This window comes from Symphalangus syndactylus, chromosome 19 (assembly GCF_028878055.3).
Source record: "Symphalangus syndactylus isolate Jambi chromosome 19, NHGRI_mSymSyn1-v2.1_pri, whole genome shotgun sequence".
NCBI classification, from domain to species: domain Eukaryota; kingdom Metazoa; phylum Chordata; class Mammalia; order Primates; family Hylobatidae; genus Symphalangus; species Symphalangus syndactylus.
In genome coordinates, this window is record NC_072434.2 from 39682680 (window position 1) to 39707669 (window position 24990).

Here is a 24990-nt window from a genome sequence, read left to right on the forward strand (position 1 = left end):
TATGCTCAAGTGACCAATGAGTGATACAGTAAGCACTGCCGTGTCACACTTCTAAGATGTGGGGAAGAATTTACAGAGAAGGCATTTTTCTTCCAAAAGAAACTAGGACAATAAAGCCCAGAGGACAACATGATGTATTTTGGGCAAAGAACTCTGCACAAATAAAGAGAATGAGTTTGACTTTAAAAAAACAAAAAAGAAAGATGTCAATTCAAGGAGACTGTAATCTTTAGAAAGCAAAAACCAAGCTGGCGGAACAGAACAGGCAAAAGCAATCATTTATAACCATTTACACAGTCATCCTCAAAATTGAGTGATTAAAGATTCCTAGACACTGATTTACTAAGGATTAAAAAAAAAACTGGACAGAAAGTTAGTTGTGATAAGCAGGTAGGTAAACAGATAAAGAGCAGACAAGAAGGACACAGACATCGCCAAAATTATCTGCTTCTGAAAACAAGAATAACAGAGTAACTTCCAATTCAAAATGTATCTCAAACGAAATGGCTTTAACATAGCCAGGTTTCTGACAAAACTATGCATGGTAGTAATGTCATTAAAAATGACACTGCCTTTTTAAAATGATTTTTAAAAGGCAATGCCTTTTTACAAAAAACAATGAAGCAACAACAAAAATTGAACTGATGTCCCTAGAGGAATAGAAATACTTGTCTAATAGGTCACTTTTTATCAGAATTCAACCCTATTTCTTTTCTTCTTTTAAACATTTACATAATGCCCTATTTGTAGTTCTAAGTATTGTCACCATAATTTAATAACCCATTCATGCAAATTGTTAGAACATGTCAAAATTCACCCTTTCAATGAAATGAAATTTCCTATTAAACTTTATCTGCTTATTTAGATAACCAATTTACCAGATGCCTATTGTTCACATTTTTATACAGTCTTCAGTAGTTTTATCACTATCTGTAAAAGTGATATAACTTACGTAATCAAATGTGATATAAGTCCATAATCCTTCATCTGTGATTCTCAATTCAAAAAGCCCTAAACAGCAGAAGATTTTCATAATGTGTGACAACAAAACATGACCTAGTGTGAGGCTATGATAGCCTTTCATCAGCCTATTTCGTATGAATACATTTTACTGCAGATATATTCAATTGCTTGGAGATGGGGGTACTGCTGAGGGTGTTATGTAACATATACGCATCTTCCTAAATCTACTAGATCATAAGCACCCCACTCTAAGTTGGACACCTAATTAATGGTTAAAACGATTCCTGCCTTCAATGAATTCGCACTGAAGAAAAAGATAAATATACATTTAAGAAGATTCCACAACAAAACTGTATATGTTCAAGCCACAAAAAGCACTGATTTATCACTTCTGGAACTCTCATTCCTAAAAGACATCTGGATGTTAAAACAGCTCTGATTGGTCTGTCACAGCTGAAGGTAAACACCATCAGCATCGTCAAGTGAATTGAGACAATGCCCATGTGGGAATGTGCTCCTCCGAGGCAGATCGACACAGAGCCCATCAGTGTAAGTACACAAAAGCAAGAAGGTACAGTGGGAGCTCAGTGTCAGGAGGGCTGGGGGTGTGAAAATGGAAAAGGTCAAAGAATAAACCAATTCTGCAGAGTCAGGGAGTGAAGTCTGTGCACTAAGAGCAGAATGAGTACACACCCTTTCTTCAGAGGCTCTTTTCCTGAAAAGCTAAAATTGTGAGGATCCATAGTAAGCGTGGTCACCATTTTTCTATATCCACTCCCTACAACTGCCAGCCACAGAATGGGAACCTCTGAAGACTCTCCAGAAAGACCAAAACTTGGGAGAAACCAGATTTTTCAGCACAGGAGTTGGCACGGCAGAGCTGTCTGCCAAAAATCTGTTCTCTCCCCACCAACCCATCCATCACTGTAATAGATCTGTGGCCAGGCACAAGACCACCCAGCTAGACCCCATTTCCCAGCCTCTACTGTGTTTATGAGGTGGTCAAGTGACTAAGCTCTCTCTGGTGGCAGATAATACACTTTCAAGTGTTATGGCACTTTGGGGAGGTAAGATTTTCAAGTGTTAAGATTTAGACACACACTCCTCAATATCTTCCCAATTGGAAAGCACAGGGGCCTATCACCCAGCCTCAACCAGGCACATAAGAATGATACCCTAAAGGATCCCAGATCATTTCCAGGAAACACTCATGAGTCCCAGAATGTCAGTGTGGAGAACTACCCTGCTGTCCTGAACCACTGACCTCAGAACTACCACCTGAAGGAGGAACAAACTTCAATGATTTAAAACTGGGTTTTTATTTACTTTATTACTTTATACTGGGGTTCTTTGATACAGTGACTTACTCTTCATCTAACAATGCTGGCGAGGAAACTATACCATGTACTAGCCATCCTATTCTGCCTGACCAATTTTAAAAGCCCTATCTACAAGGCAAATTCCATCATGGGAAAACCTAAACAAAATTGCTGTTTCTTGCACTCATCTGCATTCTGTGGCCACAGCCTCAAAGAAACAGAAATTCACGCATTCAGCAAACTTTTTTGAGCCCCTACTACTATATAAAAGGTATCATGCCGTACACTAGGGGCATAAAAGTCAGTGGGGTGGCGGGCGGGAAGCCAATGAAATCCTCCCTAGGTCAGGTCCTTTGTACTGCATGCTTTTTTACCCAGAACTTAAGCTCTAGGTCTTTTCTGCCGTCTCCGGTACTATGCAGTACCTTTTGCGTAACAGGTGTTTAATAAATATTTGTAAATGAATGAATTAAGAAATCTATGAATTCGTCTTGTCTTTGATGAACTCAGCTAATGGGGGAAAGAGAGAAAACAATACAATATAGCACCCCTCACATCCTGGGTATGCAATATGCCTACTGGATTTTAGAAGTGAGTGGACGTATAAACATCAAATGACATAAAGGCAAGTGCTCTGGAGGGAACAGAGGAATTAGAAATTAGCAAAATCTTCTTGGAGGAGTTGAAATTTGTCAGGAGTTTTAAAGATGATTAAGAAGTAGCCAAAGGAAAAAACAGAAAAGTAAAGAGTCAAGAAAAAAATGAAGTAGTACCCACACGGTGGGAGCATGTTTACTATGAACAGTTTACCATGACTGAAATTAAAGGCAGGGTAATAAGATGCACAGAACTTGTACTCCTTTGAATACTATCACTTCCATTAATTAAGCCTGACACAGTACTGTTTTCTTTAGCATTTGCATCACCCTGCTTAACATAAATTGCTATGAACCCAGAGCTCCCCCTTCTTTGACTTCCAGATTTAATTTTCATTTTTAAATCTAAAATCAGGATTTATTTGACTATTTCTGGCAAGTCCTTTATCATATAAACAAGGAATCCCAAGGTCATAAGGAATCTTCACGGTCACCAGATAAATGTTCTGGGAAGCATTTATTTTGATCTTCTATAGTCATATCTCCTTTGCAATCACATGGAATTTCTATCCTTCTCTCACGGCACTTTATGTTTTGTCTCAGAGAATATTTGTTGATACACACATTCTAACTCTCCCATTGGACTGCATGCTCTTTAAGTGCAACCTACATTCTTCTTTATCTCATATTCCTCCAGTGCTCAATCATCAAAAGCTCTGCATAAAATCATCTTTTAATCCAATTCTGTCAGCTCTAGCAGCCTCTGTCAAGTCCCACCTATGTGCTCACCCGAGGATACCTTCAGCCTCAGGGTTACTTTCAGTCAAGATGAGCTGCTCCAGCCTTTCTCCTGAAACCCAATCAAGCCACAGGCAGAGCCTCTCTCCTCTTTTTAACACTAATGATGCCACATTATATCCTTTTTTTCCCTCCACTTCTATTTTATGGATTAAGATTTAATACCCTGATTTTTAAAAAATGGAACAAGTTCCAAATAAACAAACCATCTTGTTTGTAAGCCATGGAATATCTGTATTTCAGAAATTGTCAGATTTCCCAGCAGATGTTTGAAGCCTAGAATCATCAATAGCCTTTCCTGTCCCATCTTTTGTTCCTCTGACAAAGTTACTGTGCTTCCTTGAGACTTCCTGTTTGAACAACCACACACTTGGGTGTTCAAACTCCCATGTGTCCATTATTTGCCATAAAAGGGACCTGATGAAGTAACCAGGCAGTTGAACACAAAATGATGTATGAACAAAAACAGCTGTGTGTTAGCGGGAGGCACAAAAAGACAGCAGGGATCCAGGCAATGCTGTGAATTTCAAACACAAGGTCTCTTCAGTCAGGCATGGTTAAAAGGCTGCTGACTCAGAGCATCAGTTGCCCATTTCATAATTGAAAACCACTAGAGATGTGAAGAAGTCCGTGTCTAGTTACATTCAGAGTCTCACCCCCCACACCACCCTCACCAACAGTCTCCCTCGAGGGAACAAAGCAGCCTCTCCTCTCACAGAAATGTCAATATCAACTCAAAGGTTTTCACTAAAAATTTAATACCTATTCTATTTCCCACTCCAAAAAGCAGATACCTACCTTTCCCCAGGGGTTCTAAAAGGAAAAACAGAGGAAAGCACAGATACAGACACAGAAGAACACATGAAAGACAGCACAGAAAACAAATCTGTACTACAAACATCTGCGAAGTATGTTAATTCCAGAATCAGTGTCCATCTTGAAATGGCCTGGATTCACCATCGATGTCTGTGCCAGGACATAAGAGCTCTAAAGTGGATATATGTTTAAAACCCAAACCTGATTAGAATGGCTACAAAACTGAATGATCCTGAAGTCTACCCAGGAGTTGATGCTATTTCAGGGCGTGTGGCAAAAATGCTGAAAACAGTAATAAACAACCCAGCAAGAGCCTCTAAAGCAATCCTGATAATAAACAAATTTTATTACAGCTGCATTACAGATGTTCCCACAAATGCTCATAATTTGTAGAATTCTAAGAATTTATAGTCTCCAATAGACTTTCTATCCCATGAACTTATCTAAAATACCACAAATTCAAAACTATGTATGGACTGCTCTGAAAGTTAATCCAAGACACTGAAGGCCACTGATCACAACCCTTTACCCAAGAAGGGGCAATCACATGACCAAAGCAATTCAAGTACACAATTGCTCTTTTGGTTTCTAACCCTCCCCCGACCCCACCACAATCTTTACCCTTAGTCCCTTGTTTATTCCCACCTCCAAAAGAACACAATTTCAATGAAAATTCCGGCACGCTCAGCTCTATCAGATCATGATCCAGAATTTTTTTTAGAAAAAATTCTTTAAACTTAGTGGCATCAAAACAGATGACGTCACCAGCACCATCATAATAGGGGTATGATGGATAGGAACCACCAAGGAATGGCAGCACAGATGCACGAGTCTACAGGTAAAACTGCTCACCCAAGGCAACTACACGTACTACCTTAAATTATTTGGTAAGAGATTAAATAAATTAAACCAGGACCTATCCCTAAAACTTTTTTCCTTCTTTTTTTTTAATAGCTTAAATTTTCAACTCCAAAATTTTGTGATTTTATTATTCTAGTTAGCCGCATATTTTTAAGAGTCCAGTGATGTCAACATTCCAGAAAACTAAGAGTCTAAATGTTGCAAGGAATACTTAAACTCCATATCTTGATCTAACCATTTTACATTGCCAAATTATTTATTCCTTACAGTTTTTGATAATAAAATGGTCATGGATTTTGAGAACATGTGGGCAGCAGATTCGTGCCTCTAATTGGGATTTGTGATGCCAGGGCAGGAAAATATCACTTCCCAGTCCCTGTCATGAAAACTCAAAAAAAGCTGTTCAGCTCATTTCATCATGCTGTCACTACCCTCTTTCTAAAAACTGCAAAATTCTTTTCTTGGAAATCATTGGAATCCCTTCATTCTCTCTGAAGAAAGTTGATGGAAAAGTCCTGGGAAAACATTTATGCATTTATATTTTACCAACGGACCAAAAACAAAAACAAAAACAAAAAAACAGCAGAGAGAAGGGAGGACATCGAGGACATTTTAAACCCAACATTCAGCCCTCCGATGTAGCACAGGGTGCCACCCACTCTCCTTGTAAGAAAGGAAACTAAGCAAGAGTATTTAAAAATCATCTGTGGGCCAGGAGTGGTGGCTCACTCCTGTAATCCCAGGACTTTAGGTGGATGACTCACCTGAGGTCAGGAGTTCGAGACCAGCCTGGCCAACATGATAAAACCCCATCTTTATTAAAAATACAAAAATTAGCCACGCATGGTGGCCCATGCGTGTAGTCCCAGCTACTCAGGAGGCTAAGGCAGGACAATTGCTTGAACCCGGGAGGCGGAGGTTGCAGTGAGCTGAGATCACACCACTGCACTCCAGCCTGGGCAACAGAGCAAGACTCTGTCTCAAAAAAAAAAAAAAAAAAAAAATACATACAATGTATACTAAACATGTCTGTAAAGAAAGCAGAAAAGGCAGAGCAGTGATTCAGTAATACTTAGTATATTTAGTCAGCCAATCAAACCGGTGAAGTTCTACTATACTAAGAAGAGTTTTGACTTTTTTTAAAAAGGGGATAAAAAAAGGGGAGAAAAAACAATCCTAGAATTTTAAGTTCTAGAAGTAGTGGTAGAGTGTGGTAGGGGGGCAAAAGAAAACACATTGTAAATACATGTCCTAATGGGAACTATGATCCCTTTCTTCAAAAATAAAGCCAAAAAAATTAAGGTATCTAAGAGTCCTCTGATTGAACCTTAGCTCGGCAACACTCTGGGGAAACTAAAGAGAAAAGGAGGGAGGCAGAAAGAGAGAGGGGAAGAGGTAAAGAGAGACTTACAGATTTGCAAATTCACATACACAGACATCAAAGTGAATGGTATCACTTCTGAACCTGAATAATGTTAATACTGACAAAGAAAGCTCCTGGGACTACAGTAGCTATCTATCCATCAATTAACAAAAGGTGGATTAGACCTATTCAGTTAGCAAACTTAACAACAAAACATACCATGTAAGGGTTAGAATTTACTTGGAGCAGAGAAGGAAAGAACTAGAATGTGAAGACAGACCAAGCAGCCTTATCTTTAATAATGTCAGATAAAGTAAGCAAGTGAACTAAACTCAGCAATTCTCAACAACCAGAAAGAAGTCATGGATAAGGCAGAAAGGAGATAAGGTGGTGGCATTCCCTGTATAAATGAAGCCACTGATCATCCCTCAGGAAATGAGGTAGGGTACACTTTTCCTGTCAGACACTGACAAAATCCAGGACCTCATTCTGAAATTCAATAAATTCCTTAGAAATTCCTAGAACCATTAACAACTGAATATCATACAACTAGTTCAAGTACCCAAAACCTACAAGTCTTCCATTGAAAACAATCCTTTGGGGCCAGGTGCAGTGGCTCATGCCTGTAATCCCAGCACTTTGGGAGGCCAAGGCAGACGGATCACCTGAGGTCAAGAGTTCAAGGCCAGCCTGACCAACATGGCAAAACCCCATCTCTACTAAAAATATAAAAATTAGCCGGGCGTGGTGGTGGGCGCCTGTAATTCCAGCTACTCAGGAGGCTGAGACAGAAGAACTGCTTGAACCCAGGAGGTGGAGGTTGCAGTGAGCCAAGATCATGCCACTGCACTCCAGCCTGGGCGACAAGAGTGAAACACTATCTAAAAAACAAAACAAAACAAAATAAAAAAATAAAAAAAAAGAAAACAATCCTTTGTTCTTCACAAATAAGTGTAATGTGTTTTTTACAGTTAAAAGAATTCATTCAGCTGTGCGCAGTGGCTCACGTCTGTAATCTCAGCACTTTGGGAGGCCGAGGCGGGCGGATCACTTGAGGTTGGGAGCCTGGCCAACATGGTGAACTCCCATCTCTACTAAAAATACAAAAATTAGCTGGGTGTGGTGGCACATGCCTGTAATCGCAGCTACTTGGGAGGCTGAGGCAGGAGAATAGCTTGAACCCAGGAGGCAGAGGTAGCAGTGTGCTGAGATCACGCCATTGCACTCCAGCCTGGGTGACAGAGCGAAACTCTTGTCTCAAAAAAAAAAAAAAAGGACAGGTGTGGTAGCTCACACTGGTAATCCCAGCATTTTGGGAGGCCAAGGCAGGTGGATCAGCTGGTCAGGAGTTCAAGACCAGCCTGGCTAACATGGCAAAACCCCATCTCTACTAAAAAATCCAAAAATCAGCTGGGCACAGTGGCAAGCACCTGTAATCCCAGCTACTCGGGAGGCTGAGGCAGAAGAATCACTTGAACCTGGGAGGCGGAGGTTGCAGTGAGCCAACACTGCGCCATTGTACTCCAGCCTGGGAGACAGAGCAAGACGCTGTCTTAAAAAAAAAAAAAAAAAATTCATTCAAGCGCAAAGTGTGAGGTTAGTTTTCCAGGAAACATGGACACTAAAGAATGGTGCTCAGCACTCCCCAGTGTTGGAAAAGGTGAGAATCATTTATATAGGCAAAAATAGGGGAGTCAAAAAGAATTACAACATTTTCTACATAAGGCTAACATATAGATACAAGATTTGATTGGTTACTATTATACTCTAAGGGGGTTGCTTAACACTCCATTGTAAAGCAGTAACAATCACAGGGGTCTCTACCTCCAGCTTCATTTAGTCTAGGTTTGAATAAAGAATAGGGTATCTGGTTATATGTAACATCTCAACACAAAGGTCCGTAAGCAACAGTCATGCACCAGAGAAGAAAAACAGCCATGTTATGTGACTCAGTTTCCAGGGCCTAACTTTTCCCCTTGGCATAATAAATTCAGAACGTGTAGAAATTTTCTTTTCACAGGTAGAGCATATTTTTTCTATCAGTAGACCCTGAAAAAATCCAGGACCTCATCCTCAAATTCAATAAATTCCTTAGAAATTTCTAGAAGCATTAGCAGCTGAATATCATACAACTAGCACATGTACCCAAAACCTAAAATTCTTCCACTGAAAACAATCCTCAGCTGGGCATGGTGGCTTATACCTGTAACCCCAGCACTTTGGGAGGCCAAAGCAGGAGAATTGCTCGAGGCCAGGAGTTCGGTCCAGTCTGGACAACATAGACAGACCCCATCTCTACAAAAAAATAAAATTAGCTAGGCATGGTGGTATATGCCTGGAGTCCTAGCTACTCAGGAGGCTGAGGTGAGAGGTTTGTTGGAGCCCAGGTGTTTGAGGCTGCAATGAAATAGGATCGTGCCACTGCACCCCAACCTGGATGACAGAGCAAGACCTTGTCTAAAAAATATATATACTTTTTTTAATTAAAAAAATCCTCTGTTCTTCAAGAATAAGTGTAAAGCCCTTTTAACAGGAGCAATCTAAATCCAGAGATCCTCAAGCAGTGGTCTATCAGAGAAACAATGCTTAGTTCTTTAGCACTCTCATTTGACTCCTCAATCTGAGGTCTTTCTAGAATTCACTATCACTTACAGCAGGTCTGACCTAACATGGCAGAGTGGCAAAAGCATAATCTATGTACCACAGCAGGTCTGGATTTCAACCTATGTAACCTCAGAAAAGTCACTAGTCATATTATTCTTCCCCAGGGGCTAACAATAGTTCTCAAGACTGAAGAATTGTAAGAGGTAACCAGGAGGCACTTGACAAAAGGTAATTTAGTTTCTTTTGTCACCCAGCTTTCAAGTTCTTCTTCTCCTCAGAATCCATCTGGCACGTCCTCAGTGCTCCATGAATGGCAAGTAATACCTTCACCGTTATCTAACTACTTTTAGATCTTTATTCAAACAACTCAACCTTCCTGGAAACACCCTACACTCATGTCTATTACTTTTCTTCAAGATCCGGGAAGCTTTTCCTGGCTGACTTCAATCCCTACTCTTCAAAACGCTCTGCAGGTATTCTCCCAACAATTTAAAAAGTTTCAACTGGGCTGGGCATGGTGGCTCACGCCTGTAATCCCAGCACTTTGGGAGACCGAGGCGAGCAGATCACGAGGTCAGGAGTTCGAGACCAGCCTGACCAACACGGTGAAACCCCGACTCTATTAAAAATACAAAAATTAGCTGGGCGTGTGTCGTGCACCTGCAGAGTCCCAGCTACTCAGGAGGCTGAGGCAGGAGAATCGCCTGAACCCGGGAGGTGGAGGTTGCAGTGAGCTGAGATCGTGCCACTACACTCCAGCCTGGGCAACAGAGTGAGACTCTACCTCAGAAAATAAGTTTCAACTGAATTATTTTGCCTACAGGTCAATGTTTTTGTCTGATCTCCTCAAATACATTGCGAATAAATGTATCTTCAGGATATAAAAAGTATCTTCAACATTTATCATAACTCACACATCCCATACTACAAGGTCTGAGTGAACCATTTTCTCCCCAGCAGTCTTATTTACATAAGTCCTTTGTCCACTAATTAGAATCAAAATGCAATAAGCTCATCTCATTTTACGTGGGTAGATCTTTTCAGATCATTGGAAATATTTCATAGCTTTATAAGTTTCTCTGGCCCAGCACAGTGGCTCACGCCTATAATCCCAGCACTTTGGGAGGCCAAGGAGGGTGGATCACCTGAGGTCCGGAGTTTGAGACCAGCCTGGCCAACATGGTGAAACCTGATCTTTACTAAAAAAAATACAAAAAACCTAGCCAGGCATGGTGGTGTGTGCCTGTAATCCCAGCTACTCAGGAGGCTGAGACAGGAGAATCGCTTGAACCTGGGAGGTGGAGGTTGCAGTGAGCCAAGATCATGCCACTGCACTCTAGCCTGGGCAACGGAGTGAGACTCTGTCTCAAAAAAAAAAAAAAATAAAAAATAAAAAATACTTTTCTCCAAGAAAGCCTCATAATTCAAACTTCAGACTTTTTATTTCTAAAAGGCTCAATAAGAGAAAGCCATTACCTAGACCATGTTTAAATGAATGAAGATGGGGTCTCCCCATTATTTAAGTGATATGTGGAACACTTACATTTCACCATGGAAATTAAATAGCAAGTTACCTAAGCACCAGACATTGTGACCAAAGCATATGCCACACAAAGACATACTTAAAAGAATTCTCTAAACCTGCAGCAAAACCCACAGACTTACCATTTTACCACATCAAACGATGAAGCATCAACCAAAACCACTACCTGCTTAAAGTGAGGTGAGAACAGAAGAGAGCTCTTCCCCAGGTTTCCCATGCTCCACTGCCTGAGGCGTCTATCAGACTTGATTGTATGAGAGGGCTCTGCAGGTACTTCAATGAAAATGGGCTCATAACTCAATTAAAACCAGCCAGTTCACTGATTTGATCACTCAATAAATATCTGTTAATGCCTATTAATGCCAGCAACTTCTGGTAGAGAGGAGAAAGACACTAAGAGAAATATATTTTAGATGATGAAGCCTCACATTGTGTTCTCTCCTAAGCCAAAAATCATATGAAAAACAAACAAAATCAACTATATTATATTGTACTACAATTGGCTGAAAGTTTCTTAATTCATTTTTTTATTCGAGGAATAATTTACATACAATGAAGTATACAAATATTAAATGCATAGCTCTGAAATTTTACATATGTAAAATTTATTCTTGAGCTCCACCCAGCTCAAGAATAGAACACAAAATCAGAACTCTAAAGAGGATGGGAAAAAAAGAGACTGGTCATTAACCATGTCTCTGAAAACAGACAGGTACCTGTATAGTCACTGCCACAACCAATCATTCTGGTTAGCAGAAACTTTCATATATACACAGTACTGTGATTTATCATCATGAAGCAAAATTTACTGAGTCCTTAACTCTATACAAGACCACGTTACCAAATTCAAGAAAAGAAAAAAAAGAGGCCAGGCATGGTGACTCATGCCTATAATCCCAGCACTGTGGGAGGCCAAGGCAAGAGGATCACTTGAGCCTAGGAGGTCAAGGCTGCAGTGAGCTCTGATTGCACCACTGCACTTCCAGCTTGGGCAACAGAGTGAGACTTTGTCTCTTTAAACAAACAAAAAAAAAGCAAGCAATGTGAAGACTGATTTGAATTAATTTCTCCTCCAACTTTCAAAACAAAAAGATAAAATAACAAAAATCTAAAAATAAAACAATCTAATATTGCCCTCAATATAAGAGGAAGCAGCCACACACAGTTGGAAACAGAGTAAAAGAAGGGAACTGAGGAAATGTAACTCTTAAAGTTCAAAAGAAATAAGGTAAATCCCCTTATTCATTTCCCAGCCTTACCATGAGTTTCTTCTCCCACAAGAGATCTGGGGGTGCCATTGTCTAAGAAAGAGAGAAGTCTGCTTTATTTTATTTCATGAATATGTAGTTGTACCAGACTGACTGGGCCCACTTATTTCGGGCTGGCCCCTAGAAAAGCACACGTATAGAATAGCAGACATACTTAATTAGTGCCACCCTAGTCTAGTGCAGTACTCTAAAACCTCAGGAATGTTTCTATAAATGGGTTTTCTGGTAACCCCATTAGCAAGCTGTCAATTTTAGACCCAAATGAGCAAACACCTAACTTTATCATGTCACAAGAAAGGAGATGCTTGCAAATTCCAGCAGGGCCCTCTTACACGTGTGTTTTTTTTTTTCTTTAATCTTTTTTTTTCTTATTTTTAAATTATTTTATTCTACTCTATTCTTCTCCACAGGGCAAGTTCTATCTTAAACAAGTCTTATAGCAAGCAACCAAGGCAAAGTAATAGAATCAGCACAAAATCATCTTGAAATGTTACACTTTCAAGCTGACAACTTGAAGAAACATTAATCCCGTATTTTTAAAAACCTTCTCAGAAATTTTCAGCAGGAAAAATAAACAAACAGCCCTGCTCTAAACTTTAACACCTTTCCCTAAAACCCAAACAGAACAGTGGTATAGCTGTCAATAAAGTCCAGCAGGAAAAATGAGCAAGTAAAGAAGCAGGGCCGGGTGTGGTGGCTCATGCCTGTAATCCCAGCACTTTGGGAAGCCGCGATGGGCGGATCACCTGAGGTCAGGAGTTCAAAGCCAGCCTGACCAACATGGTAAAACCCCATCTCTACTAAAAATACAAAATTAGCTGGGTGTGGTGGCACATGCCTGTAATCCCAGCTACTCAGGAGGCTGAGGCAGAAGAATCGCTTGAACCCAGGAGGCAGAGGTTGCAGTGAGCCAAGATCGTGCCGCTGCACTCCAGCCTGGGCGACGAGCGAAACTCATCTCCAAAAAAAAAAAGAAGCAACTGTTGCTGCTGCCTATTAACTTTAGATGAATATGTGGTTACTGCTCATCAGCCTAACCACTCTAATGTGGAATACACTGGGCTATACCATACCCTACATTTACAGTTCCTTCACTATCCTAAAGAGACAGTATGCCTATCTTCTAAATCTACTCATGATGACTTCACTAAACTTAAAAGGATGCTATACAACAAGCAAATAAGATGTTTCATTGTAACCTTTCCCCTCAGCTGCTTAATAATTCCCTTTAAGAATCTATTTCAACAATGTACATGTGAATATACATATTTTATTTATTTAATTTTTGAGATAAGGTCTGCGTCGTCCAGGCTGGGGTGTAGTGGGTATTCAACAGGCGCAATCATGGTGCACTACAGCCTCAAACTTCTTAGCTCGAGTGATCCCTCTGCCTCAGCCTCCCAAGTAGCTGCAACTACAGAATATATATACTTTAAATAAAATGTGCTTATGTCCATTTTTAAAGGAAAAAAATACAAATTAACATTACAGAAATACATATTCACATGTGAGAATTCATGAGTTTTCTCCTAAGATTTATCTAGGCTGACTTCAAGTCATATAACAGTCTAATTTTTACCCAAAAAAGGACAGTCATAGGCCTTTCCAATTCCATACCAGTTCCATACCTTAGTACTTTTTTAAAAATTTACAGAAATAAAACCACATACTACATTTAACATTAGCTATTACAGTGACATATATATTATAAAATGGAGAGATTGCACTGATAAAAAATAAACAAGCTCAAAAGTTTTGCTTTGAAGAATTTAATGTTCAATGTTGTGGGAGTTTTATAATTCAGGCATTCATTTATTCACTCACTGTACATATATTTTTATGAACACCATGCCAGACAAATGTCACTGGAGACAGAATGCCTCCAGCCTCCATCCAAATGTTAGTGAAGTGAATCCTCTCTGTGCTTGCATCTCTCACTTAGGACTTACTATATAACATGAAAGTACTGCTCTAGAACAGACATCAAGAAACCTGTGCTATGACAGCCAGATAGTAAATACTTCAGCCTTTGTGGGCTGGGACATATGGAGTCTGTCGCTATTACTCAACTCTGCCTTTATTATGCAAAAACAGTCACAGACAATTCTTTGTTACATGGGCTAAACTGTGCTCCAACAAAACTTTATGGATAACTAAAATTTGAATTTCATGAAATTTTCACATGTCACGAAATATTATTCTTCTGATTTTTTCTAACCAATTAAAAATGTACAAACCATTCTTAGTTCATAGCCCATACAAAAATAGATGGCAGGACTGCACTGGACTTGGCTAAGAAGGCCATCATTTGCCTATCCCCAAATCGAGAGACATGGGTCTCTGCATCTACACTTCACCTAAGAATGAGGTCAGGGCAATGTCCCATGAATCACAACACATCCAGGAATTTGCACTGGTACTAATACATAACAAGCAATTAACCAATATTAGTCATCTTTAACTGAACTAAAAGATTACTAAACCCCTGACTCGTCGTCCTTCAAAAACTTCATGGTTTAAAGGTAGAAACAGACAAGTAAAGAAACAGATAATCCTATGTGATAGGGACTGTGATAAATACCTACAGGGTGGCATGAGTGGGAGACCTAATCCAAGCCAGAGAGTGGGGCAGAAAGGGGAGAGAGAAAGAGAAACTGGGAAAGGAGTCCTAAAGGGTTAACACCTGGGAGAAGTGTTCCAAACCAAAGAACAGCCCTGTGAGCACGTGAAGCAACAAAAAGGTCCAGATCCTAAAGTACCCTGTACACCATGCCAAGGAGTTTGGAGTTTATCCTAAAACCTTGAGGAACCACTGCAGAATTTTTAGCTGTAAAATTGTATGACCAGATTTGCATTTTAGAATCATCACTCAGTCCAAAGGATGGCTGCCCAAATATAAAGGGCAAAACTGGAGGCAGAAAGCCCACCAGTTTATTAGGAGGCTGTGGCAACAATCCAGGTGAAATGCAATGGGAACTTACAGTAAGGCAGAGACAAAGAGGATGGAGAGAAAGATAAGCATCCAAGACACATAGTGTCTGGATATAGAAGGTAAGAGTAGAGTCTTGGACAGATTATAGTAAGTATCGGTGGGAAAGAAAGGGGTGAAGTTACAGCTACCCAGAACCGACCCACCTCACAGCAATGGATCCTATCTGTTCACCAGAGTAGTCTTTATTCATGAAGCCTGTCGAGCATGGTTCTTTCAGGAGAGAGGTGGGCAACATCGGCTGAGAGCCTCAGTGTTAGCAGTGTAGTTCATTGAGATAGGGAATACCAAAAGAGCTTTGAGTTGGGTGAGATAACAAGGAGTGAATTTAGTTTTGAATATGTTCTCTGGACATACCAAATTGACCATAACCAACAAGTTTTTAGATCTGGAAAAAGAGCTCACTAGAAATACAACTTTAGAATTTAAAAATTTACAAATGAGATTGCAAATAAAGCCTTGAGACAAACATGAGTTCATCCATGAAGCGTGAACAGCACGAAAAGAGAGGAATCCAGGAACATAAATAAAAAGGAGTAAGCAGGAGAAAAAAACAAGGAAAACCAAAGGAGTCTGGTATCTCTGAACCAGGGTATACATGACATTTTAAAAATGGCTTAGAATAAAGTAGACATTCTTTTGAAAGACTCGTTAGAGAAGCTGCAACCTGCAAGAATGAATGCAATCAACTAGGTAGTCAAAGACCTATCTCCCCCATGACTTTTGGCAAATCACAACCTTAGGCATCTTTGCCTTCCTTGCGTTGTGAGAAATCTCATCAGTGATAAATTGGAGGCCTTATAAGCTGTAAAATATTATATAGACATCCTTGATTTATTATTGTAATGTCATTATGAGTGTGTAAATTCCTAACAGAGTATAATCTTCTGAAGACAGGACCCTCAATCTTCTACATCTTTCTATCAGGTACAGTGGTATGGATTTCAAGAGTATTTTTAAAAATGTTTGCAGAATATCCGGCAATAACATGAGAATGTATGCACAGGAGGAAGGAGTGCACAGTAAAAGGCAAACCCAATTTTCTAAGATTATTTAGAACTGAAATAGGCAAAACTTGATTCCTCCCACAAATGTGACCAATGACAAATGGAAGAGGTGAGGGGGGGATGCCTTATAGCTCCAACTTCTCCCCTAATGTGTAAATTCTTTTTTGAATGCCCTTAGAATGGAGAAGGAATTTGGAGAAAAAGCAGTGAACTGTATTACAGGAAAACAGCCAACAGCAACTTTATAAAACTGTGTTCAACAACTGCTGGCCATTAAGGAAGAGCTCCTTAACTTCTCAAGTTGAAACCTGCAAAATGTAAATCAGGCCTTTGTGAGACAAACTAAAATAGTGTCCCCTCAGGGTGCACAAATACCACAGTGAAGTCACCACAGTGAGTTATTCCCTGACATAGTCAGAACCCACCTTGCAAAGGTTTTCCTGAGGGGAAAAATTGCCATTCGTTCCATGTTAAATACATACACACTCAGCAGAGGACCAAAGAGAATAAAAGGCAATAGCCTTACATATCAATTATTCTAACTTACACACACAAAAAAGATATTCAGACACAGATTTAAAAGCTTCATTTAATCACTATTGGTTCCTACAGTTTATGAGGAGCTTGGAAACTAATCTGGTTTCAGTGTTAATTTTAGGAGTTCCATAAACTTTGATTGGGTTGGTTTTATAAGCACTCTTTTCCTTAATCTAACTGCTTTTAGAAAGAGGAAAAGCTACCTTTCTCAAGATTAGGATCCTGTCTGCCAAGTTTCCATCCACAATGATTATCAAGTTAATTAATGGGGCTGTTTAATAAAAGGCAAATCCTTAGCTACAATCTTAGTATCAACTACTACCCCACCGGTAGTGATAAAAACTTACTATAACTTATAAGACATAAAACCCAAACTTTTTAACAGCAATTGAATAATCCACCCAGAAGTTGAAGGCGAAACAAAAAAGACTTCTTTTTAGAAAAGGGTGGCTGGTTGAGATTTCTCCCCACAACAAGCAGAAAGTGCAATTCTGGTTCCCATAGCAACTTTAACTCTTTTTAACCAAGGATGCACTGCACCCTGCACCCTGGATGACTGTGTATGGTGCTTAAGAGACGGCTGTTTTCAGAATCAACACTGATTTTCCTGGCTTTTGTACAGGAAGTGATGATACGGGCACAATAATCAGATTTGTATTTGCCATCTGTTAAAATACACCTCAGCCTCCCAAAAAGTACCAGTTTAAATGATCCTATAATTTTATATATACAGGTGTATGCATGAAAAATTTCTAGAGGGTCATATTAATGTAAGAAATTGTGAAGGGTGGTCTCTAGGGCATGGAGCTTAGCAGCTAGTGACAAAGAAACTCACTTGTCATGACACTCATAATTTGAATTTACAATGTCATGTTTCATTTTTATAATTTAAAAAAGTCAGTGCCAAAACATTTACATAACTACTTACATTTCTTATGTATGATTTGACTGCTTATTTTAAAGTTTACTGTATTTAAAGTTCAACATCAAAAGAAAGGCTAGAAAAGTGGTGGCTAGACCTAGTTTTTTCACACTACTCATTTCTAGTTTCACATGCTCTGTAAGAGCGAAGCACAATATGCATCACTTGTTTAAGGGTATGTGAAATTTGAACTGGAAGGGAGATTTAATAGATTCACAAAATAGTCATGGTACTTTAATTCATGGGAAATAATTAGTTAGCTACAGCCCATGGAGTAACTGGAGTTGGGAAGTGAAGGTGACACATAACACCTTGCCTATTTGTCATAAATTGTTGATCGAAACATACATGTATACATATAACCTTGTCATTAAAGGCGGGGGGAGAAAGAGAAACCTCAACCTCACTACACACAAACCTTTCCCCCTTCCCACCTCCTCCACTATGCATGATTTCTTCCAGGATGTCATTTCTGATCCAAGAACAAGTCAAGTATGCTAGTCAAGTTAGTTTAAACTAAAAGTTTAAAGTACATATTTTTACAGTTAATCACAATGCTTATAAGAAAATACCTTAACTTTTAACTTACAAGTTTTAAACTCATAGTTTTATGAATTTCATTTAGCAAGAATATTACCAAAAGTTGAGGAAAATTTCAGCAAAACCAAGTCCAAGCATAAAACATTTTATAGTAAAAAGTGACGTTAGAGGTAAAATCTAAGATCTCTTTTGACCTTTTAATCAGCCATGACCCAAAGTTAACATATCTGCCTCCCAGTGGGAGCAATCTAACTTAACTGATACCGGGTTACTCTACCACATTATCTTTGCAACAGGGTAGTAATCACTGAGTAATCTATCTACCTCTGAAATCACCTTAAATAACCTTTAGCTACACAGTGCCTACAAGAGAAAATTCTGAGAGCCAAGATTGACAACCCCACCTTTATGTAAATAAGAGACTGTTGTTCAGTAATTGTCAACTGAATTTCAGGCATCTGAGATTTGAGACATCAGGCAACGCCTTTTCTCTGAAAATTTTAAAATCTGAAAATGAAAAAAATAAGACTTCAAGAGTATTCAAACTTGAACACAGAAACTTTAACAAGTCAAAAGTTAAACAGAAATACTTAGATACGAATTTCAAAAATAATTTTGGCTAACTTAAAAAACGTAACAGGAGAAAACAAAGAGCAATCTCACAGATCTTAGGAAACCCTGGGTCACTAGCTATGTCTTTAGAAAGGCACCTTTAAAAAACCGAACTCAGTGCACTTTACTTCTTCAATCCCTGAAAAACAGATACCTCATAGTATCATTTTATGAAATTATTTTCAAAATGTTTCATTTGTTTAATGACTCAACTGCAAATAAGATGCTAAATAATTCTGCTTTTCTAACACTTATTCCACACACAATAATTTAATCCCACTTTTCAAAGTACTTTTTCTAAGTCCAATTCTTTCTCTGGAATCCTGACACTTACATAAAGTTTAGTGTACCGGAGAGCAGCAAAATCATGATCAAAAGAACCATTTGCCTACAACATGTTCCTTTCCAACACCCCTAAGTGATATTAGCCTCACAGAATTACCCTCCCTTGACAGAAGAATGGCTTGGGGCAGTCTGTTCTCTCTGGAAGTTCATTAATAGTACCAGCTACTGGTAATAATAAAGCCTTCCAAGGCAATGGGGAGTGAAGTGCTAAGTAAAACGTCAGTTTCTCACACATCGATTCCTCTGTTAAACACAATAATGAAACTTTCTGCCTATTTACATATCTCAATGATGAAGAAAACCTTAGCTAGATAGAACATTATTTTTGGTGCTTCCAGATACACATGGCCATCCTCAATCCACTGCCCTGCCATGAAGTTTTCTACACATCCCTTTCCTGATTTCTGAAAGATCACTTACACGTGTTTCTACACTTGCTTTGAATGAAAGCAAAAGGGAAGACAGTAAAGGAGAGGCTTTTTACCCAGGGACAAGGCTATGCCCAGCAATTACAGTGAGTGCACTTCCTTTTGTTTATTCTGCACCAGGATTAGCAGTCAAATCGCTTTGTGGCTCTTAATTAAGGCTGAGCAGCTATAAAGAACAATAACTTCAAAAGTGAATTTATGTTTTAATTACACATAGGCAATATAGGCAGCGAAGGCATTTGCTCCCCTCAAATTCCCCCTTAACTCAACAGAGCAATCACCCTCAGCCCTGGAGGGACATCTAAACATTTTAAAGGCTAAAGTGTTTAAGGTGGACCTTCTTGTTTCCGATCCAAGAATGCGCTGTGATGACCTTGCTAGCAAAGAGAAAAGTGGGGATGGGAGTTTCTGATTAATGCTTCAGAAAAAAAAGTGGGGAATCACAGTCCTAACAGCCGAAATGCAGAATAATTAGAGAGCCAGAATCCCGTTAAGTCAGAAAGAACAACAAAGCAGAGAGACTCGTGCGGAACATCCTGGCCCTCACGGGATGTTAAAAGCGAGATCTATTTAAGAAGTTGGAGAAAGGAGTTTCTGTGTGGCCCACGCCAGGGAACAGAGAGCAAACACGCGGCTGTCTGGGCCCGTGAGGCCGGCCACTGGGACGGAGCCGGTCCGCGAGCTGGGCTGCTGGCGAGCAGTAGCAGGGGACGGGGCTGTCACCGCTTACCCAGGTGCAGCGTGAGGTTGATGGAGCTGGGGTACTGCACCCCGGCCAGCATGGTCTGGCTTTGCCACCAGGTGGTGTCGGCCTGGTTGTTGTAGTCGGTCAGGAAGGCTGCCCCGTGCTGCAGGTGGGGCTGCCCGGCGTCGCACAGGTGACAGGACTTGGTGACCCCGGTCACCCCGGTCTGCACACAGTATTCCTCGGGCGGAGTCCCACACGTGTTGGTGGCCACCACAGTCACGTTGAAGGCGGCGTTGACGAATTCGGGCATGCAGCGCTGCGGCCGCCCGCCCTCGTCCGTGCACTCGTCCATGGCTGCCCGGGCACAGCCCGCCGCGGCGGCCGCCAGCACGGCCAGCACTGGCCAGAGCCGCCCCCGGGGACGCAGGGCCAGCGCGGCCCGATGGCTTCCCCTCATCCCGCCGCCCGCACGCTGGGTCACGGCGAAGGCAAGGGCACCGGCGCGTTCCTCTCGCCTAGCGGCGTCCCCCGGAGGCCGCTCCGCTGCTTGAGCCTGGGGGCCCAGGGGCCTGACTCCGGCGCGGGCGGTGGCGGCGGCTCGCGCCGGAGAGACTGACGGGTGGGCGCCCCTAGCGAGGACCGCGCTGCTCGCCGACCACTGCCCCCGCGCGCCGCCTCCGCGCTTCCCTCACCTACCCTGGGAGCAGCCTGCACTCCGCGCCGACCCCCGACTTCCGAGCGCGTGCCCGAGTGCGCGCCCCCGGGGAGGAAGGAACAGGGGGTGGGGTCGGCAGGGTGGGGTGGGGTCTGGCCGAGGAGAAAGCCCAGCTCTGTCTCCTCTCAGCAACTCCCGCGGCCCCTGGGGCAACTCCCCGGCCCTCCGCGCCCCATGGACTGCGCGTCAGCCCTGGCGACTCCAGGAGGCGGCGGGGGCGGGAGCAGCGAGGTCTTGCGCTCGGGCCCGCGGCGCGCGACCGGGGGGGAGGGGCGCGCGGGGTGGGCGGGGAGCCGGGGAGGGGGTTGGGGGAGGGGAAAGGAGGGGATAAGAGAGGAGGGGAGAAGAGAGGACGGGAGGGGAGGGGAGGGGAGGGGAGGGGAGGGCGGCTGGGTGGTGCATGCCGGGAGGGAAGGGCGGCCTCGCAGACCCGCTCCCCGCGCGGCAGTCTCTGGGGTCCTCGGGCTCCGCGGCCTGGGAGACTCCGGGTTGCGGGAGGAGTCGGGGGAGTGCGCCTTAGAGGGGCGATGCCGGGTCAGGAGGTCGCTCGGGGTCGTCCCTGGGGCCTCGCGCCAATTTGGGCTGCGGCAAGAGGGTCCCCGCCCAGCCAGGTGTGGGTCCCAACTGGGAGCGCCCGCTGCTGCCCGGGGCCCCGCTCCAGCCCCTCCCGAACAGAGGTCCTGGGGCGTTCATGGGGCCGACACGGTCCCTGGAGAATCAGAAGGGCCTGGTCGCAGCAGCCAGATGAGTTTCGTGAAGCGATTTCCTGCCGCTGATTTAAAGTGTAACCAGTCGTTTTACCGGGGCAAGGAAGGAAGTGAAAAGGCTGGGAATGGAATGAATTTTTCCCTTGGGTACGCACGACCCACTGCGAAATTCTTCCACTGTGTTGTTTGTGTTCCTCGGCTTGCCTTTAAAAGACTCGAAATTATGTGGATTCTGACATCCTCCTTTTCGGGCCTGCTGAGTCACGGAATATTCTCAGTGCCAGAATGACTCAGTTCACAGAACCTTAGCCAGAAGATCATGAGTTTTAGTCCCGTAGCAGAACCTGGGCGCTTACCCAGTGCTGATACGGCAAGCAGAGACCAGGGCAGGGAGGCAGGAGCTTGAAACCCTTGGCGTTGCCAAGCACAGAGGATGCGAATGACACGGATTTATTTTGTTCTAGCTTTTCAGAAACTTGATGATAAGGTGCGGATAATAAGTACACGGTAAAAACAGAACAAAAAAAACAGATGCATAGTTTCGGACTCAGTTGTCCCATTAAGATAGGCATAATGGGAATCTGAAACAAGGAAATAAGTATATGTTAGGTGACTGGATAGTTAGGGTTAGTTAGACGCAGACTGCTAATTAGGAAAACCTTAAGGATAATGTTCTGGTAGGATGAAGAAGGGAGGGGAATCTAGGGACTTGTTACACGGCTGAGCTTACTTAGCAAGTTATGTTCATCACTGTTCTGTTTATTTGATGAGATGGGTGGAGATTATGCATGGCTAAAGATGCCTCATTCTTGGCACCTCTTTGGGATAATTAAGTTGTAGGGACTAATAATTTTTTAACCCTTTCATACATGAGTTGAAGCAAAATAAATACGTTCATTTACACCTAGAGGGGATTATATGCTCTCTCAGTCCTTCATTGTACTTGAGAACAAACGTGGGCATATAGGACAAAAATAAGGATGTTAGTTGTAAATAAAGCTACAGGTTTGTAATAAACGTGTTTCTTTATATTTTAATAAACATATTAGTGAACTTGCATTATTATACATTTTTAGTACTTTGTTATATAGTGGACAAAGCGTGGGTCTCTGTTTCCAACAATCAAAGACAAGGAGACCCCCAAAGGCTGTGAAATCAACATAAATGGGTTTGTCATTGCTGCCTTTTGAGTCCTAATGTCCAAGATTAACATCAAGATATTATGCGAATTTTCCGTAACTTAATTACCAGAGCCTATCTGATATTTGTAAAGCACATAAAGAGACCTTGAATTAATCTCTCAATTCTCTTGCTTATGGAAATGTGTCACAGTGACAAACATCTATTTTGAAAAGAGGTAAAGTGTAACCAGCCAGTGGGCTTGATGATAAAAATTTTGCTCCGTTATTTAGATCTTGATTCAAACAAATCAACGGTTAATACAAAATTTTTAAGACAATTTGAGAAATTTGAACACTAACTAGATGTTTGATGTTATCGACAAATTATTTTAGCCACCTAGAGATGCCACAGTCTACTAAATAGACTTAGTATTTAAAGAAAAAAAGTGAAAGTGTGTAAGATTTTCTTTTACTTCAGGTTACCCTGTTTTTCAAAAAACTCCAGAGTCTTTTGAATGCATGTTCTTAAGTGCTTAGAAATTTCATTATCAGCCGGGCGCGGTGGCTCACGCCTGTAATTCCAGCACTTTGGGACAGGGGATTGCTTGAGGCCAGGAGTTCGAGACCAGCCTAGCCAATATGGGGAAACCCTGACTCCACTAAAATTACAAAAATTAGCCGGGCAGGCTGGGGTCGTTGGCTCACGCCTGTAATCCCAGCACTTCGGAAGGCCGAGGGGGGTGGATTACTTGAAATTAAGAGTTCCAGACCAGCCTAGCCAACGTGGTGAAACCCCAACTCTACTTTAAAAATACAAAAATTAGCTAGGTGTGGTGGCGCGTGCCTGTAATCCCAGCTACTTGGGCAGCTGAGACAGGAGAATCCCTTGAACCGGGGAGGCGGAGGTTGCAGTGAGCCAACATCACGCCACTACACTCCAGCCTGGGCGACAGAGCAAGACTCTGTCTCGAAGAAAAAAAAAAAAATCATCCCGGCGTTTTATCGCATGCCTGTAATCCCAGCTACTCGGGAGGCTGAGGCGGGAGAATTGCATGAACCCACGAGGCGGAGGTTGCAATGAGCGAGGTTGCGCCACTGTACTCCAGCCTGGGCGACAGAGTGAAACTCTGTCTCAAAAAAAAAAAAAAAAAAAGAGGAATTCTATTATCTGAAAGAGAGAGAGAGAGAAAGAAAAAGGAGGGATGGAGGAGGGAGCGGGAGGGGAGCTTCATTATCTACCAGACATGGTACTTAGAAGAAAAATGTGAAGGGATGGGGAAAATTTTATTCAGGTCCCTCAAAAGATGATCTTAGTGCCCAATCATCAGTGTCTCTATGCAGCAACAAAGGCAGGATGAGGAAATGTTATTGTTTATTGTACAGACAAGAGAGCTCCAATTAAAGAAAAAAAATGTGAAACTCCAGAGAAAAGAGATTTCTCCCTTCATAATCTATATAAATAATTTCAAGGAAGGATGCTGACTGGCTTGGCTTTGGTCACCTGGCATACCCCCAAAGCTAGGTAAATAGAATACCATGTGTGTGGTGTTTGGCAGCCCACCAGAAAACCATGGAATGTGGGAAAAGCAATTGAAAGGAAAGCTTGCTGTTGCCAGAAGAGGGCAGGTTACAAGGCAGAAAAAAAAACAGATGTCTACTACAGCAGGATTTAGAATGTGTGATATAATTAGAAAAATAATTTAAAAGTTTGCATTGACCTTTCCATTGCAACTTTGTCATTTTTTATATTTTTATAATTACCAACGCGTTTATTTTTCCAGTCCTTATTCTTTCTGACCTCATTTCCTTGTATTCTTCCCAAGCCTAAGCATCACTATACTATATGCTTTATCTTTTTATATTTAGAAATGCAACCTAAACATAATTATTAATAATGATTGACAATGTTAGCCTATATTTACATTCTATGTTACACTTTTCAAAATTACACTGAAGCAAAGAATGTTATCACCTATGCAGAGCTGAAGAAATTAAGGCTCAAAGAGATTAAGTAACCTCTGTAGACAAGTAGGAGGAAAGTCAGGCCAGGAACCTGCTCTTTCTGGCTCCCTGACCAATGCTGTTTCCTTTTCTCTTATGTCAACGTCATGATAGGAAAGAGGATAAAGGAAGAGCATTTCTCTTAGGTTTCCAGGGTTTTTAGGTTATCAAATAAGAATTTAAAATTAGGTAAAAATTAATGTGATACTGGAAGAGAATGACAATATCCCTCTTCAAAGTTACAATG

The 24990-nt window shown here is 41.6% G+C and overlaps 1 protein-coding gene across 1 annotated transcript in view; it reads right to left on the bottom strand.

The window, feature by feature from the left end:
• LAMC1 (laminin subunit gamma 1) overlaps nt 1–21148 on the bottom strand; it is a 124992-nt gene extending 103844 nt beyond the window's left edge. Inside the window, exon 1 of the mRNA XM_055234090.2 lies at nt 20242–21148. Within this exon, the coding sequence (XP_055090065.1) occupies nt 20242–20656 (415 nt within the window). The 5' untranslated portion in view covers nt 20657–21148. The remainder of the gene's footprint in view (nt 1–20241) is intronic.
• Between the last annotated feature and the right edge of the window lie 3842 nt (nt 21149–24990).